We start from the raw sequence: 18,937 nt of genomic DNA on the forward strand, positions 1-18,937 counted from the left end.
CTGTTTACACCAGATGCCATTATGAAGAGGGTATATTGAAATGTTTAATGAGTGAGATGCAAACTTCCTAATTCATTTTTGAGTCCTTGGTGTGAACTGATAACTATCTGACAAATTTGGTTGTTCAGACTAATTTAAGTTGACTATGAGTTCTTGCATTAAAATACACACATACACACTTTTACAAGAAAGGAGATAATAGATTTTGTCATTTTTGAGTCTGTCTTATTTTTATCTGAAGCAGATGATACTTGTTTTTCTTTTCCTGCAGATTTCTGCCAACTTTAGATATATTTCTTGTGAAATACAGTTTTATTAGAGCTCTGATGTGGTGTGGTCAAAAAGAACAGGCAGTTTTTCCAGTCCAGTGTTAGTTGTTTTTCTCTCTGTTCTCTGCAATTGGCAGAATATCTCAAAACATTTCATTTGAAACTTTTATATACAGCGTCTATAAATGCCTTCATTTCAGAATGATTTTTGTTTTCAGTTAAAATCCTGCAAGCCAACATTCTTGATCCATTGTAACATAGGATTCAAAAATCTGAGACCACATCGAATGGAAAATTTTAGGATTTTATAAAACAAAGGAAATCTTGTGAACTGCATTATACAGACAGACAGATGTTTTTGCTTTTATTGAAGCACGAGATGTTCTTTGGATCATCTCAAATCACTAATGTATAATAATAATAATGTATTATATATATATATATATAATTTTTATAATTTTATTATATTTATTTTGCATGTATGTATGTGTGTGTATATATATATATATATACACACAAAATAAATAAATATATATATATATATATATATATATAGTCTGAGCCACTAGTAAATATTAAAACTAAGTAAATACATAAAAATTAGTAAAAAATATAGTAACACTTTACAACAAGGTGCCATTAGTTAACATTGGTTAATGCATTAACTAACGCATTCATCATTGTTAATGTTAGTTAACAAAAATACAATTGTTCATTGTTAGTTCATGTTAACTCCGGTCCATTACATAATATTAACTGATACAACTTTTGATTTTTATAATGTATTTGTAAATGCTGAAATTAACATCAACTTAGATTAATAAATGCTTTAGAAGAATTATTCACTGTTAGTTCATCTTAACTAATGCAGTTAATACCTTACCTATTGTTAACAAATGGAACTTTATTGCAAAGTGTTACCATTTTTATTTACTAGTGGTCTTGACTTCAGGGTCCCACTGTTTAGTTCTAGAATATTTCCTTATGACAACCCATACCAATTTCTTAGACTCATGTCAGAATCATATACAGAGCCTCTTTTCTTTCTGCAGTACTCCAAGGATGTGTCGAAGAAGTTTGAAGGGATGAAGGTGGACCTGCGTGGCATCATTCTTCTGGAGTCAGAAGGCAAACAGAATCTTATCAGCTTTACTGAAACTGGCATTAATGATATTGACTTTGCTGCCTATTCGGAGGAGGTACATAACATACATAAAAGCACATACACATTTTGATTGAAACGTTTGCTCCACAGGCTTTGGTGCATGTACAGTCCAAGATTAGATAGAAACTGTGTCCTGTGGCTTCTCATGTGTTTCTGTTTATCTTCCAGGTTAATAAAGGAGTGACTCGCGTTAATTTAGTTGATTTCGCCAGTCAACTTGATGCTCAAGCTGATCTGTTGGTAAGTTATTTATTTTTGGTTCAATTAAAATAATATAAAAAAAAATATTACAATAATTTTAGGTATTACATGAAATTCACACTCATGGTTACTAGTTAGTACCAATGTGAATAACTAATATTCTATTCTGCTCTAATAATAACTGTTTCTTTCTTTTCCAGTCTAAAGGGACCTTGCAGACTTCATTAAAGGGACACGCTAACACTATAAGGCAGATCCACATCCAGCAAGTCATCCCGCTGGAGCAGTCCATGGTAATCTATTCCTGTCTCATAGATTCTCTTTTGATTCTTTACCTCCTTATTCATGAATGGTTCTGCTGAATCAGTTCCATTCTGTTGGATCGCTTGCAAATGAAAAGCATCTGAATAATGTTCATATTGCTGTTTGCACCTGTCTGATTTTCAATGATCTTTTTGAATTTTTCTTAACACATTCAACTTGATTTATGGCTTCGAAGAAATATGTGAAAGCAAGGGTAAGCCTGTATCTACCAGTAATAACTTACAAGTTGTTTGCTCCTTTTGGTTTCTACTTAGTTTTTTCTGACGCCATCATAAAAAAACAAGCATCTTTTTAGAGTAACTTCATCCTGTCTTTGTCCTATTGGTCTTCTTATAATTATTAGTTTTTTTTAATATATACAGTTTCATAAACTCAGATTCATAAAAAGGGTGAAGTGTGGAATTTCTGTCCCTCTAGTGGCATCAAACAGAATTGAAGAAAATAGTCATGTTTTCTAACATGTTGCTCAAACAATCCTTCCTGTTGTCTGCAGACCATTGGTTAAAGCATTGTCGCTTTGCTAAAAAAAAAAAAAAAAAAAAAAAAAAAAAAGTACAGTGTCACTGTTTTTACACATTTGGAGAAATCAAACCAGAAATGAATGGAATGAGAAAAAGCTTTTAAAATTGAAAAATTCACTCTTCACCTTTGAAAAACAATGTTGGAATGCAATTTAAGCACCATTTCATATATTGCCAATGCTGATGTGATGAGAGTTGATTAACTGAGGTTACCACTACCTTTTCAAAATGCATTTTCAGGACTGGGACTTTTATTTTCTCATCCATACTAGATGTTTTACCGGTTAGATGTGATCTTATATGAAATATAAATCTCATCAATTGATGACCTTTCCCCCTGTATCCCAAATATATCATTTAGTCCAACTGTTTTGTGTCACATCTCTTATTTATTGTGACATGATGTGCATGAAATGCATGTAATGCAACTGTTAGGTTGCATGACCCTCTGTCACCCTTCTGGTTCCCTTGAGCTGTCAGTTTGTTTCCAAAATGGTCATTTACAGTACTTTTTGCACCATTATAGATGAGATAATTTGGACATAATGATTCATACTTTCTATACCTCCATTATCTTCCTTATTAAAGAGCACGCTTAATCAGAGCATCAGACTTCTGGAGAGGACGTCCTCAGACCTGCCTGTAAGTTGCTCATTTTAAAACTGCCACCTGTTCAAAAATATCATCACAGATGCATTTCAGAACATGCTTTCTGATTAGCTGTAAATGTGTTGCTTTTTAGCTCAGAGTTAGGGATGTACTAGAAGCCGTTGATGCCGCCCAGTTCCTTATTTCCCACAATGCAACATTTTTGATCAACCAGGTAATGCGAGCGTAAAAAATAAAACCATGTAAGAATGATTGGTGCGTTGGTTGTATTGTACTGGTGGTTAATATATGCTTAAACAGGAAACCGAGAAATACAAGCAGACTATCATTGGCTATTTCAAGCAGTATATGGACTGGATCAGAACGTCTGTGAGTATTTTTAACTATGCACTTGTAGTAGTATCAATGTTAGATTGCTGGCGATCGATCAGTTATTGTGCATTATTGTAGGGTTGAAACCCCTTTGTTTTGCTGCCTCATTGTAGCTGGCCTTGGAGGTCGCTACCTGTAAACCGCTCAGCAACATTGTGGACACTGCCGAGATCCTGGGCTGCAGTTTCCTGCTGGATTCAATGGTGAGAGAACCATCGCTACTATAATGAAAATCATTGAAATAAATAGTTCAAAACATTTTCTCATCATTTATTCACCTTCATGTCAAGCCCCAATTTTTCTGACATCCATGAAATACAGAAGTGTTTTCCATACAATTAAAGTGGATGGTGATTTATCAGCCATAGCTTCAAAAAGTACAAAAACTACTCTTTCACTATAGGTGTGTCCCAAATCGTGTACTTTTCCACTATTCTATGCCATTTTGTAGTATAAATAGTGCGAGTAGTGCGTTCACACTGAAAATTCTAAAAAGAAAAAGTGCACTTTAAGTACCCGGATGATGCACTTATTTAACCGAAAAAACGAAGTGTGGAATGAGAAAACGCCTCCGGTTACAAATATAACCATGGTTCCCTGAGAAGGCATCGCATCCTAGGACACATTGAGAGTTCCCAATTATCAATAATATGATCGGAACAATTTCAGGCCAGGGTTAATGTTTTAACTTAAAATGGTGTAACCTTCTATTGTTTTCATATACATCAATTTATAAACACTACAACCTAACCCTAAAACACACCCTAACCCATAACAGAAAACCCACTGCATTTTTACAACAACAAAAACTTTATTTACTTTTTTTTAATATCCTTTTACAAATGAGGATGTCCCTAAATAAAGATTTTGTCAGATTTTGCTCACTTCTGGGTACAAATTTCAAGAACAAATAACAAGTTTGTACTTGTGGGCCAGTGGGTTCTTCTTTTAGCTGGTTTCTCTTTTATTTTTACTCATGTTGGTAGTCATTGCATCCTTTTGGCTACTTATTTGTATAAAGTTCAACTTTTATCGACATCTTGCATGGCTGGACCAGATCCCCCACTTTGATGGAATGTGAATAACTCTTTATGTAGAAAGCTTCCCATGCTGGAATTCTACTTTCTGTGTTTTGAAAAACTCTACTTTTCAGAAGCAATCATACAGAGAGTATGTTGATCAAACATGTCATTTATGGTTAAGTGGAGTGCAGTTTTTGGGTGGCTTTAAGTAATCTTGTGCTTATTTGTTGCAGAACACGTTCTGGTTTGGACTGGGCTGCTCCTCGTTGTTTCTGCTCCCTAGCATTATCCTGTCCATCAAGCTTGCCAAGTTCTACCGCAGAATGGACACAGAGGATGTCTATGACGAGTAAGCATCCCAAATATAGCAAGTTTGTGGTTGCTATTTATCACCCCACTGATTACAGTTCAGTTATTATCGTTTGTATATTGTTTTTCTCTGCTAACGAAAACCCAAAGTGCAGTTGTTCAGTCAGATGAATGTTGTATAATGAATAATATGCATTAATATATGAAAGTGCAAATGCCTCATTCTTTTCTTTTCGTTTGCCTCAGAGTAGTTAGTAATTTTTTTCTTTCTCTCTCTCTCTCTGTGTTCTTTTTCTGTTTCTTTTCTCTGTTCTTTCTAGTTCCTCTGTCTCGGGGACTTGGCATTTCACGTTATGATAACCATTCTTGCTATTTCCATCTTTCTTCATTCTTCGTCTTTCTGTCCAGCACTTTGCACTTTATGACAACTACCTGTATATATTGTTCAAACAGTGTTTGTTTTAGCATTTGTCGAGCATTCATACGTTTACAGTCAAAAACCATTGCGATTGACAAGTCACCAAGTGTCTTGACCAAAGACGTCCATTTTGACATCCATGTGATGTCTCTGTACGCCACTACAGTGCATCTCTGTAACATTTTTGCTTGTCTTGTATCTTTTTAGCATTGAGACAATTCCCATGAAAACGTAAGCTGTTTTTCCCCCTTATATTTTGCTGTCCACTTTCCCGCTAAAACGACATCCCTTTCCTGTTTTGTACATAAAACTTTCTGCTTAATGGTGCTGGTTTAAGCTCTAAGCCTGGGAATGCTTCTTCGGGGAAGGGCGCTGTTTGTGTTGGTGTGTTATCTTTGAAGCTCCCTTGTTTAACATGAAGGGCTGTTAAAACAGAAACCTTAAGAGCACACTTCAAAAGAATTGCTGTACATTTTACAAGATACGATTGCAATTTATACCGAATCATACTCTACTGCACAAGCTCGCGTGTACATTTTTCAAGACCGTTTTTAAAATGAACCTTGTTTATAGTCAGTCGCATGCCATTTCTCTTATGTCACATCATGTTTTGTTTGATTTTTTTTTTTTTATCTATGTAATGTTTTTTTCAGTATGGAATTTGGTAATAATGGTTATTATAATGAACATTTAGAAGGTATCCAAAACCCTGTAATGGCAAGGTAATCAGAACCATATCCACGCTTAATAAATTGCATGCATTGGAGGTACAAATCGATTGAGGTTATAGTGAGATGTCAGAGGTCTGATGCATGCGTGATTTGAAGGTGCCCTTTGCACAAACATGCACCTAGGAATTGGCTATTTCATTTTTTTTCTCTTTTTTACAGTGGTGTTTGCATGCTGGCTAACTCAATAGCAGTAATAGAATTTGTGTTTTGCATTTAATATTTGAATTTATATTAATGCATGCATGATATTGCAGAATTTATTGATTGGCTGAATTTGAGTCTCTCACTAGGCTGTTATGGCTGTGCATGGTCTTTTTCTCTAACTCATCACTAATGGCATGTGTTTCAGCAACAAAACATGTAACAGAGGTCAGGACGGTGGGCTAGAATGACAGAGCATAAACGCATACATACCATTCAAACTTTTGAGGTCTGGGAGATTTTTGAAATGTTTTTGAAAGATGTCTCTTGTGCTCAACAAGGCAGCGTGTGTTTGATTAAAAAAAGAACTGTAAATAAACTTAAAATCGTGAAATAATAAATCAATTTAAAATAACTATTTTCTTTTTAAATAGATTTTAAAATGTTATTTATTCCTATCATGGCAAAGCTGAATTTTCAGTATCATTACTCCAGTCTTCTTCAGAGTCACATGATCCTTCAGAAATCATTCTAATATGCTGAATTGGTGCTCAAGAAACATTTTATGTGTGACATTCCAATCAAAAATCACTTAAAGCACCTTTAATTATTAGTACTAGTGCTGTATGTGTCATTTTGAAAGCCCCGTCCTGCTCTTCTATAAGAATGATGGGTTAAAATGGATGGAGAGATGATGGGGGGCATCTAAGGGCTGTGTGTGGATGTTAATACACTCTGACCCTGACAGTTTTTCCTTTTGTGCCTCAAGCATCCCTACCTATGACACTATGACTCGATTCCCACGGGCCTCTGCGCCCCCGCGCCATGCCGACTGGTGACTCTGAGGAGGACGCTCTGTTTTTAACAACAGAAAGGTACTGGGAGCTGCAGATAAGAGCAAATGGACTTGCTCTTCCTCTCTAACAAGCATGTGCATCTTCCTCCCGTTCAACTAATTACATTTTAGTATGCGTTTATTTGATTTGTTTCCTAACCTTTCACTCTTGATTATGTATCATCTAGTGAGCGTCATTACACCAACAGCATGTTTCGTTTTTGCATTCTCTTTCCATTTTCAGAAGCATTCCGCCTGGATAACTGCTGACAGTTCTGCCAAGCTTTGTGTGAATTGTGTTTTTTAGGGTCCATCACTAACCACTTGCGCGTATCATTGTGATCCGCCGATGTTTGACTTCAAACATTCCTGACGCCTCTGCAAACAGATAGATGCCAGCGCTCACTGTGTGTTTTGTTTCTTTACTTTGGTCTAAAATCTCATCTCCCCTCTCACGTCTCATGTCCACCAGTTCATTCGTATCACTCTTTGCCGTTTATCGTGCATTTGAAACTACGCAGCAGGTGTAATTCTGCAATATTGTTTCTTTACTTTGTTCTCACAGTGCTATTGAAAACTGGAATTGAACCTTTGTGGAATGTAAGTTGTTTAAATTGGCCTTGTTTTACATTAAACCAGTGCTTCTCAACCTTTTTGACTCCAAGGCCTCCCACTGTCCACAACAATATTCAAAGGCCCACTTGATTTTTCCAGTTGTTTGTGATTTACTGGATAAGGATTAAGGATAAGGATTTAAAAAATATTTTTACACAGTTTCGACCTGATTTTTTATGGGGGAAAAATGCGCACGGAATTATAAAAAAAATTTAATTACATGACCAGGTCTGAAAATCACACTTTTACAAATAGCCTTCCTCATATATCCAGTAGCCAAGCTAACAGGGAACATTCTCAGAACTTTAGCTAATGTTCTGGCCAGTGGTGGACAGTAACGAAGTAAATGTAATTCGTTACTGTACTTAAGTAGCTTTTTTGCGTATCTGTACTTTACTCAAGTATTTAAATTTTGGGAGACTTTTACTTTAACTCCACTACATTTCAAAGTCAAATATCTTACTTTTTACTCTACTACATTTTCAAAATCAGTCGTTCCTTTTTTTTTATGAGTGGATAAAAACGTAACTGGTCAAACGAGCCACCAATGAATCACAGTACAGCGCGCGCGCGCTTTGTTTTGAAGTTGCCTTGGCGGAATCTACTAAGCGCGAACCAGGGGTGCATTTCCCAAAGCCAACTATGGTCGCAAGTTCCGTCGTTAACAATAGAGTTCAATGGAAATTGCGATCATAGTTGGATAACGATGCTTTCGGGAAACGCACCCCAGAGCCGTTAAATATGAGAGTTGCGAACATAGATGGTTGTGACAGTGATCTCGCCGACGCGCGGTCACGTTATTCATGTAGCTCTCAATAGTTCCAAACAAATCGCGTTGACAATGATTTTAAGCGGGACAGAGAGCAGCAGCTGTTATTGCAGCAATTATTGGTAAGTATTGACGCATAATGTACTGCTTACTTTGCCACTAAAATGACTTGCATATAATAGCTTTTTTTTCTGGGGAGTAGCCTAGCAGAAACACTGCATTAATACGTTTTTGTGTTTAATTTTGGAGGGAATTGGCTGCTCCCATAACATATATATATAGAATATATATATAGGCTATATATAGCCTATATATGTATGTGTGTGTGTGTGTGTGTGCGCGCGCGCGTGTGTGAATATATGTGTGTGTGTGTGTGTGTATGTGTCTGTGTATGTGTCTGTGTGTGTGTGTGTGTGTGTGTGTGTATATATATATATATATATTTAATGGCGTTGTGCAGGTTTATGTGAATGTATCTTAACATTAAGATGTTAATAATTATGACCATAGGCGCTGGAGAAAAATATATACAGTAAATACTGTAAATGTTTTATACCTTATGGGAACAGTCCCCTTCCCTCCAAAATTAAACACACAAAAAATTAATTCAATTCAAATATATATACATACATACAGTATATATATATATCATACTAATTCATGTCATTTCATTAATAGATTGGTGTGCCAAGAGTGACATTAGTCTTCACTTAGACTGAGTTAAGCAAGAGTCTTGTGACAAATTATAATAGGACATTATAGCCATAAAAAAAAAATCAAAGTACTTGGATACTTAAGTACATTTGAAGGCAAATACTTTTGTACTTTTACTCAAGTGAATGTTTAAAGGCAGCACTTCTACTTTTACTTGAGTAATATTTTACCTTGAGTATCTTTACTTTTACTCAAGTACATGGTATGTGTACTTCGTCCACCACTGGTTCTGGCAAGGTTACCTCCAGTAACATTAATAGAACATTTGTTCAAAGTTATCAGGTCTATGCATCATAATAATGTTCTCAAACCGTTAGCACAAAAACGTTCTTTATACATCATTCATGGAGCGTTTTATTCTGAAATGTTTTAGTTGGACATTCGTCGAACATGTTACTACTTGTTTCAGAATGTTTAAAGAACATTCAAAAGTAACATTCCTGTAATGTTTGAAGAATGATAAAATGGAATGTTTCTTTAACATTCGCATAACCAAAAAGTTAGCCAAACGTTCTTGGAACATGTTAGCTGGGAGGAAAAAAAGGAAAAGAAAAAAAAACAGTTGTTGAGGGATGAATTAAAATAAGATGGATCTTGATTTTTAGTTAGTTATTTGAATGCTTGTTTAGTCTAATTTTAAATCATCTCGAGGCCCCCTATAGTCAGTAGTGAACCGCAAGTCCGTGTTCCGGGGGGGTGATGGGGTAGAAATCATGTTCCCCCTCAGTAGAGATCATGTTTTGGTTTTACACCACTGCCCCTAGTGGTTCCGGTCCCCTGGTTGAGAACCACTGCACTAAACAGAATAAAAAAGCTTGTATAAAATCTACCAAAAATACTGCATGCATTGTACAAGACTAATGATTTTCTCTCACTGTGAATTTCTTCTTTACCACAGACTCTCTCTGTGAACAGCAGGCTCAGCTCAAACAGACGGCATTAAGAAAAGGAAACTCGTATACTTGAAGCTGGGACCTGCTGTCCATGTGCCCATGACATCGATCAAGATGAATTTTTAATCGAAATGTCCTTACTGTTGTTGTTGTTTTGACTATTTTGCACCCTTATGATTTAAATCTTATGGACTGTCCCCTCAATGAGCTATTCTCTGATGTCACATCCTGTCAGTCAGAGAGGCTTCAAAGTATACGGCTGTTTTAACTACTACATGTGTCTTTGTTTACAGTCATAAATCACATGTGACGGGCATAACAATGCTCCGTTTCTTTTTTCTTTGTATAGTGCTTTTTAACATTGTGGAGAATTCAACATATTGAAGTCGAGACCACTGAGAGTCCGAAGGGATTTTTGTTGAAACAGAGCAAGCCAGCCACCCATGAGCCACAAATATTACACATAAACGATGTGTTTAGGTGTTTGAAAACATGCTAAGTGCTAACTAGTGCTAATACGGTACAGATAGATGTTGTCAAGCCATTTCAAGGGTGAATGCATTGTTGCCTTTTCAGATTTTTAGCTCGTGGTACATGTAAGCCATGCCACAAGTCAGTCACAAGGTCTTTGATTAGTTTTACCTAGACTATTGAGACTGAGAAGAACGCAAAACCACATTTGATACTGATCTCTGGTTAGCCGTTTAAGATGTCTGTATGTGTTTATGCTCTCTTTTGTACTTGGAAATTTAAGATATGATGCATTTGGTTTTAGTAACATCACTAAAAGATCTTGGTAGCTTTATGTACTTTCACAGTTATTAATGATATTCCGGTTGCTAATTTTGCTGACTGTACTAACAGTTGTTCTCCAACACATTGTTGGATTACTGTATGCTTATTGCTTTTTGACACCAAATCTTGTTCCATTGTAGGTCTCAGGTCTTAGGGCTTTTTGTTTACTTGATATAACCATATTTGTGGTGGACATATGCTGATTATGTGAAATTATTGTCAGTCAGCTTTAAAGCGAGTGAATGTACCGCGGAGACATTTGCTGGTACGAGAGCAAGGGAAGACAACAGAGCCCCTCTACGACGACTTTTACAGAGCCTATTTAACGCTGTCATAGTCATTGACAATTACTCCACCAAATATTTCAGCTGTTTAATGTTAGAGACATGTCAGGTGCTACATATTGTTGCTCAGATCCTTCACACATTGTGTATATGACAGTGTTATCAGGGCCTCAGGTAAAATGTTGTACTTGATTTATACCCAGAAAGGTCCCTTCACCTCACAGTCTCACTGTTTTGCCATACCACTTGTAGCATGCGCATACTTGGTGTTCAAGCTTGCTCGAAGATGTTAGTTGTGGTGGGCCTGGTTGTCAGTGCCGTTGGCTTTCAAGTCCTTGTGGTTAGGCTGGCTAAAACTGTAAAATATTGTGAATAAAATTTCAGATGAAAATAACATTCTCTGGTGTTGTAAATTCCAAATTCAACCACTGTACATAGCATTCAAATTGAGTTACAATAAGATTGGTGACAAAAATAAAGGGAGAGGTTTTAAAATAAAAACAAGGGAAATACTTCTATTTGTAAACAGACTGTTTCTTAAGAGGTGAAGTTATAGCTTACAAAGACTAGAATGTTATGAAAACACAAAAACAGTGTTAGGAACTTTATTAGACTTTAAAGGGGCAATAGGTGCCCTCTGGAATTGGTTTTCATGGTGCCTTTTTACTATTAACAAGAACTTTTTTTCTATAACATAAAAAGAACAATTTTGTCAAATACTGCATCACTTAATTGAAATGTGTTTATAGTGTGTCTAAAACCAACACTATATAGGCCTATAATGGAATAGTGTGAACTGTATCAGCATTTTTTGTTACTATTGGTGAAAGAGTGTACTCTCACTTGAGTGAAAATACAGGCAACTGGTCAAATATTACTCCGCTTCAAGTGAAAGTACAGAAGTAAAAGTACAGAAGTACTTGTTTTTAAAAGTACTTAAGTATCAAAAGTAAAAAGTAAATGTCAATGCATTGTTTTATTTTTTTATTATTGTGGCAATGGAATACTTAGTACCTTATGCCTCTGAATCTATGCCTGCCTACCTACCCATACTCATATCTATATCAAATTTATTTCTAGACCACAGTTCCAGAAGTGTGATTGAATGTGAGATTGAATAAGTGCACTCAATAATGTCCACGATGGTTTCGGACACCCAAATGGCTGTACCCTCAAATATTGCCCTATTTAAAGTTTTTTGTCTTTTAGTATGAATGTTAGCCTTACTGTTATCTATAAGCTAGTGTGCTCCAAAACAGTGACAAAATTTGCATTTAGAAGACCAAACCCAACGTTGAAAATGAAAATCAGGTTGATGTCAGAATCCAACGCCAGATTGACTTTAATCTCCAACGTTGGACAGACGTATTGTGGTTGAAAATAAAAATTAGGTTGACGTTATAAACCAACATCAGTATGGTTCTGACTTCAACCCGGCTTTCATTTCCAACGAAAATGCAACCCCTGCATCCAAAATCATCCCCTGACTGACGTTACTACTTTCTACTCAAGGACCTTGACAGAGATGTAGTGGAGTAAAAAGTATATTTGTCTTTCAAATGTAGAGAAGTTAAAGTAAAAAGTTTCAAGAAAAAATATATACTCAAGTAAAATATACTCAAGTAAATGTACTTTGTTACTGTCCACCTCTGCTCACCTGATTTTGCTCTATCCAAGAAGGTTAGTTTATTTTTTAATATAACACCCGTCATCTGTGTCTGTCAGTTGTCCCCATGTGTTAATAAACTCTGGGACTTGTAGAAGCCAGTAAAACGCTTCAAAGAAAGCCGGAAAAAGAGCTGTAATTGTCACAGAGCCTTTGATTTCACGCATTTCAGCTGATTTGCATTTCAATTTCTGCATCAGTTAGAGACCTCTTTCTCCCAGATATGATTGTTTGCTTGAAAAATAAAAATGTGATTAGTTTAATGTTTTTGCTGTAATTCAGGTGTTTTCTCTCATTTTTCTCCATGCCTCGTCTCTTTAAGTGATCATATAATCATATAATATAAATGTTCATATAATGATCTAATCATGTTCATGCATGATTCTGATCCTTCATGCAGAACTGTCAAAATATTCTTTTTAGCATTAAGGTTAATACTATATATTTTATCATGGAAGCCCTGTTGCCACGAATTGTGACTCCATATCTCACAATGTGACCTTTATTGTTAACTTTTTCTCGCAATTACCTTTTTATTCTTTACTCTGAGGTGGAAAAGGCTTCAATAGTTTAGTGAGCGAAGCAGATCACATTTTTTATCACATTTGAACCAACTTGACTGGCTTACGGTCTTGCAATGAAGTCCACTAAAACGGTTATTTTTTAAGTCCACATAACCCAAGAATAGGTTTTCTTGATGAAGAGCATGGACAGATTGTTTCCCAACATCAAAAACAAAAACACAATCACAAAACGAATATAGCTGTGGTGTATTGAGAATTACACAACAAATGCGGAGAAAGTTCCAGAATTGGGTGTGTAAATGGCTGCTCTCTTTGTCACTTACTTTATTGAGCATTTTTCTCAATTGGTTACATATGTGTGCCTGCTTTTCATTGACATTCGCCAGATAGCCATGCCAACAATACACACCCCAGGCGAGAAGCCAACATGTGGGGCAAACAAAGCCTTTAAATAGTGGAGTCAGAAGTCTCTCCACCAATGTCAGCGACTCACAACATGTGGACAATCACAAGCACGCTCCTGCTGACATGCTGCCTCCAGGCAGCTCTCGCTCAAACACAGGGTCGCGATGAAGATAAACCAAGAGGCAGGAGGAACATTTGGGAGGATGTGATTGAGTTTCTTACCAAAGGCACCAAAGATGAATGCTACTTGAGCGTGACAGGACATGGGGATCTGACAAAGCTCCGCATCTCTTGCCAGGGCCTGGAGCATTCATACTGGTGCGAGTACCAGGGCAAGCCTCAGGTCTGCCTCTCTTACAACAAAAATCCACAGCATTATTTCAGGCAGATCATGTGGAACCTCCGCAAGCTGCCGAATGCTTGCCAGGGCCAAAGTGTATTAAAGCCTCAGATGTGCAAGAGAGCATCCGACGAGGCCCAGATGGTCTTCACAACTGCATCCTCAGCAGACGCCGAGCCAAAGGACAGGCCCAACAGACCAGCCCCTGTCAGAACCGAGCAGATGAAACCACAACAAAGACGACGAGAGCCCAATGCTCTCAAATCCACCACTCAGAGGAAAGTTATTACACCTAAACCAACTGTGCCACAACCAACTACGCAGGTACCCATGAGTGAGGCCAAGAAACTTGCTCAGGACCACTGCTGGCGCTCCTTCCATGGTGTGTGTTCCTGGGTCATTGGGTGGTTCAGAAATTAAGGATAAGGTAGGACTCTTTTTTTAAATTACCAAAAACAATATGAGTTACTGTAAATCTGAAAACTGTATCTAAAAAAGTGTGTGTCCTCTCTGCAGTCACTCACATTTCCGCAGACAACAAACCCCATTCAAGATGACTCTGAATGTCTAACGTGAAGGTTTCGGACTGACAGAGACAAATGAGACACCATTCTCTACAATATATTCTTATGTTTGCAAATGCTCAGACTCTAATGCACAATGTATCAGAATAGACAGGATTACAAAGCTAGCAATGAATTTGGCTGTTGAGCATAATGCTGCCAACTGATGTTATACTGATGTTGTTTTCCAATCCTTAAACTATATGATGAGGAACTTCATCTTATCATGTGTACTGAATACTAATGTGTATTAAACCGCTATATTATGTAGCCTATTTATGACTGCTGACCAATTATGGGTCAGTATTTCTGAAAATTGGAACCACGGGTCACTTCAGACTGTAGGCTAATATATCCATGTGAAAACTCATAATGTACATGGATATGTCTCTGTTTACTGCATTTTTATAGTGAGGTAATACTCAGGCTATATATGTTTTTGTAATACACAAGTGTATAGCTGTATGTTTTGTGTATGTTCTGATTAAATTTGGGCTCTTTACCTTAGCTTTTTGTGTGGCAGTTTATTTACATGAGCGTGGCAGAAGATGGCGCTTTTGTGTTTGAAAGGCTTCATACCGAGGAAGATCTTTTGGCTACAGGGCTGGATTTATTTCCCATACAAAATGTTACCATAACCACAGTTACCACCAAAATACTTTCTACAATTATATGTTAGGCTATATGTTTTAATACCACTGTTTAAAATAAAAATAAAAATTGGAATAAAAAGCAGTGTTTGATTCGTTATTCAAATCGTTCGTTTGAATCGGATCTTTTAATGAATAAGGTGAACCGGTTCACGGGTCTGAATGATTCTTTGACCAATACTACTGAATCGGTCCGAGTTGATCTCGAGACAGCAACTCGTGATTCGAACTAAGTTCCGTATTTCGATCATGTCCGATTCATCAGTCCAGAACTGCTTATAGTAGGCTAATAGCCTACAGTCGCTGACTTAAGTTGGATTGCCTGGCTATGAACGTCGCTTTCAAATAATTATGACTGTTAATTTAATTTTAAAAAAAATTTAATAGGCCTGGCTAGGGTAGCCTACTGCTATTCGGTTGCCATTGTTCTTCAGTCATTGGTCATTGTTGCATTATTGTACGTCTTTACACTGAGTAAGGAGCACGAAAGCGTCCATTGTCTTCCTCCATATTGCCTACTCTTTTCGAGAATTTGAGTCCGACTGTTGGACTGTTCAACAGAACCGATTCGCCAAAGTAAATCTGAGGCTGACTTCATAGATTGTAAAAGTGTATTTTACAGTTGTAACAGTTAATTGTTCACATAAGCTGTAGTATGCCTATTCAGACATTGACTTATCAAGGCAACAGCTTGCCAAGTGGCGGTTCTAGAGGGGGGGCCAGGGGGGCCCGTGCCCCTGTGACAAAAAGCTTGGCCCCCCTTGTGGCCCCCCTAAATGTGGAGTTTGAAATAATTTTTACAAAACTGTTTTTTTGCTATCGTTGTATGCGTATTATTTTTTTTATTTTTCTATCTTTGTGGATTTGCATTTTCACGTGACAATTCGCATCACATTCGCGGGAATCGCGGCAGAATAACGCCTGTCTCCTGCACGCGAGAGAGGAGAGAAGAAGAAATTTGGTAAATGTCAGTTCAGTTGTAAGTTCATTCTTTATGTGCGTATGGGGTGTGCGATGTGTATTGTCTATTATGATATTGTAATCATTGTTTTAACTATGTACGAGGCACTGTGAGCTGACATAGCATTTGTCTATCGTCCTTTCACTGCTGTGTGCAGTTCATAGGTAGGCTATGTCCCCAAATTAGTTTTTGTCTTATATTTATATCATATTATGTTCTTATATTATCACATCAGCAAGAGTGCCGTTTTCCCGTGCACAATTGCAACTGTGATATTTATGTTATACAACAGTTAAATTAACAATAAGTTAACATTGGGAGTTACTTTTTAGACACAATATTGTCAATATTGTTTGTTTTCCCTTTATTTCGCCGACTAGAATTTCATAATGAAACCGTAGTGAGTCTCAATGCAACACAGCGATGACTGAAATCCGCGTTTTGAACGAATCACTTGCTTCTTTCCCGAATAAATCAGCCGTTTGAACAAATCGTTTGAATGAATGAATCCCTCTTACAGGGACTTGCCGCCGCCTACTGGCGGTTTTAGTTTCATATTTAAAGTATCCTTTAATTAAAACGTTAAAATTAGAAATAATTTCATTTTTAAATATTGATTTAAAAAAAATCTCATAGCTTTATTTATGCAATTGTAAATGGAGTGTAAATATATGAATGCCACTTCTGTGTCACCTCTGCACTGCAAAGATGGATTTTGATTGAATTAATTAATTTGACTGGTAACAGTGGTACTGTATAATTATTGCATAATTAAGTATTATTGTATAAATAAGTATAATTACTGTATAATTTGAATGTTAGTATTTGACATAAAAGGTGATGCATAACTCTAAATAAGTTTAGAAAAAATGTCCATATATAGGTGAAAATGCCCCTGGAAATCAATTTAAGGTGGGAAATATTGCCCCTTAATTAAAAAATGTATTTCTGTCACTGCTGTGAACTGACCACTGCATAGAATATGAAAAATATTAATATCTTCGTGAGTCAGCTGTCAACAACAGGCTTAAACCAGCCATGGCACCAGCACAAAAACACAATCAGTAAAATATCATCTAATTATTAACAAAATGTTGAAAATATTGAAATATATTTTTGTCAATATTGCACACCCCTAATGTACGGTATTAATTTTGATTTCTTTAGGTCTTAAAAAGCCTTAAATTTGACTTTAAAAAGTGTGCAGGAACCCTGTAAACGGTTAGACATATCAAGTCAGTTATTTTCAGTAAATGAATTAATAAGCTTCTTGGTCCCCATTGCTTTTGCTCTATAGTTCTCAAAATGAAGAGAAAGAAGGACATCATGTCTATTACAGTTACTGTGACTAATACTGAATATGTAATGCAAATGTAAAAATATAATGGAAATGCAAATACATTGTTGAATGATTATAAACACGGTATTTTGCCTGTTAATGCCTGCAGCAGTGCAGAAAATGATATGACAACAATAAGGTCTAAATGTAACTGGCCCCTCTAACAGTACAACTGGCCCCAGCTTGGCCCCCCCAGTTGAAATGGGCTAGAACCGCCACTTAATATCCCAGACCCAGAACAAGACACGATGAAAGAATGGAGTGAAGAGGGAGGTGCGTGCGCGAGATGCTCTATAAATGCCACACAAAGAAACTGCAGGTGCAAAACCAAACATTTCGCTGTTCTAGTGCATTATTATACCATATGAGTTTTTCTATTTTCTATAAAATCATCTGTGACCACAAATGTCACGTACGGTTTCCGTTTAAGTTTTTTTTAAATAAATTCCTAGGACATGATGCGCGTGACAGACATTGCTCTCGTTCTGAGTTTCGCCTGTATTTTGCAACAATTCGTTCAGGTGAACAGCCTGAGAGATAGAGGGAGGAGAGCACAGACAGATGGGAAGGGGAGGAGAAGAGGTCAACGGAATGAAAATGGTCTAAAAGGGAGATTCTCACAGAAGGATGGAGCGCGGTGCTCGTGGCTCGCTGCGCGCGAGCGTGATGCTTTTGTATTGGGAGTCACCTGCAAAAAGGGGGCAAAGAGTTTCGGCTGCGAATATGTAGCAGAGCCCACCGCATGTCAGCAATACGCATCCAATGCCATAGCCTACTGGAAACAGATCGCCCGCTCGCTGAAAAAGCAGAAGAGATTGTGTCGCGACTCTACAGCGATGGTTAAAGCAGGTATGTGCAGGAGCGCGCCCGCGGATGCGCACTTCAGACTGAAGGACAGGCGTCCCTCTTCCAGAGTCCCGTTACCGTCGCCCGCGGGGAACACTCACTGTCCTGACCGGATCGAGAGACTGAAAGTGGCCGAGGAATACTGCAGCAGCTCCTGGTCTTCACTGTGTACATTTCTCTTCTTGATGCTTGAGAATGATGAATGTTCATGATTGACATGAAAAATTATTTTATATTCCATTGATATAGCCTAAAGATTTCTAAATGTACCAATTTATGAGATTAAAGTTTTGTAAAGGTTTCACGTAATCAGTTCTTCTATAAAATGGTTTGTCTTACTATTGGGAATAAAAATATGACATTTTCTGATTTTTCATTACCCTTGTATTTTTCCTGTTGTGTCATTTCTGCACTCATAAGGTCCTTGGCTTGTAGGGTTAAATTAATTCCATTATGTAGGCTAAACTGTATGGCCATCATCCAAAACACATTAATCCAAAAGCTATAGGCTACTACACCATTCAAATATATGGTTCGCTCAACAAGAAAAGAAAAATATGTAGGCTATTAATGTACCGACAAAAATTTGAAACATTATATTTCAATAGTCCTTGCCATTATAGGAAAAACCTGTGTAATAGAGGCAGAATTCATAC

The 18,937-nt window shown here is 37.0% G+C and overlaps 3 protein-coding genes across 16 annotated transcripts in view; all 3 read left to right on the forward strand.

Moving 5' to 3' along the window:
* prom1a (prominin 1a) overlaps positions 1-11,381 on the forward strand; it is a 70,596-nt gene extending 59,215 nt beyond the window's left edge. For 4 of the 14 annotated variants that reach the window (XM_056257248.1, XM_056257250.1, XM_056257252.1 and 1 more), the window contains 13 exons: positions 1,322-1,468; positions 1,603-1,674; positions 1,836-1,928; positions 2,135-2,152; positions 3,069-3,122; positions 3,223-3,303; positions 3,390-3,458; positions 3,575-3,664; positions 4,717-4,832; positions 5,418-5,441; positions 6,852-6,957; positions 7,483-7,517; positions 9,914-11,381. In XM_056257248.1, coding sequence (XP_056113223.1) covers positions 1,322-1,468; positions 1,603-1,674; positions 1,836-1,928; positions 2,135-2,152; positions 3,069-3,122; positions 3,223-3,303; positions 3,390-3,458; positions 3,575-3,664; positions 4,717-4,832; positions 5,418-5,441; positions 6,852-6,921 — 834 coding nt within the window. In that variant the 3' untranslated portion in view covers positions 6,922-6,957; positions 7,483-7,517; positions 9,914-11,381. Of the gene's footprint in view, positions 1-1,321; positions 1,469-1,602; positions 1,675-1,835; positions 1,929-2,134; positions 2,153-3,068; positions 3,123-3,222; positions 3,304-3,389; positions 3,459-3,574; positions 3,665-4,716; positions 4,837-5,112; positions 6,456-6,851; positions 6,958-7,482; positions 7,518-9,913 lie in introns of those variants that run through there. The other 10 variants (XM_056257249.1, XM_056257253.1, XM_056257259.1 and 7 more) reach the window with 8 other exon arrangements.
* Positions 11,382-13,331: 1,950 nt separating this feature from the next.
* On the forward strand, positions 13,332-14,722 carry fgfbp2a (fibroblast growth factor binding protein 2a). The gene has a single exon (XM_056257216.1). The coding sequence runs from the start codon at positions 13,656-13,658 to the stop codon at positions 14,340-14,342; it is 687 nt and encodes a 228-aa protein (XP_056113191.1). The 5' UTR covers positions 13,332-13,655; the 3' UTR covers positions 14,343-14,722.
* A 3,024-nt stretch (positions 14,723-17,746) lies between these two features.
* fgfbp1a (fibroblast growth factor binding protein 1a) lies at positions 17,747-18,515 on the forward strand. The gene has a single exon (XM_056257217.1). The coding sequence runs from the start codon at positions 17,891-17,893 to the stop codon at positions 18,491-18,493; it is 603 nt and encodes a 200-aa protein (XP_056113192.1). The 5' UTR covers positions 17,747-17,890; the 3' UTR covers positions 18,494-18,515.
* Positions 18,516-18,937: the final 422 nt, after the last annotated feature.

The sequence above is a fragment of the Rhinichthys klamathensis genome, unplaced genomic scaffold (genome assembly GCF_029890125.1).
Source record: "Rhinichthys klamathensis goyatoka isolate OS25496 unplaced genomic scaffold, OSU_Roscu_1.1 h1tg000136l_1, whole genome shotgun sequence".
NCBI lineage: Eukaryota > Metazoa > Chordata > Actinopteri > Cypriniformes > Leuciscidae > Rhinichthys > Rhinichthys klamathensis.

Bases quoted from the DNA above. Each gene is read 5' to 3' on its own strand.
- fgfbp2a (XM_056257216.1), top strand. From the start codon at position 13,656: ATGTCAGCGACTCACAACATGTGGACAATCACAAGCACGCTCCTGCTG.
- fgfbp1a (XM_056257217.1), top strand. From the start codon at position 17,891: ATGATGCGCGTGACAGACATTGCTCTCGTTCTGAGTTTCGCCTGTATT.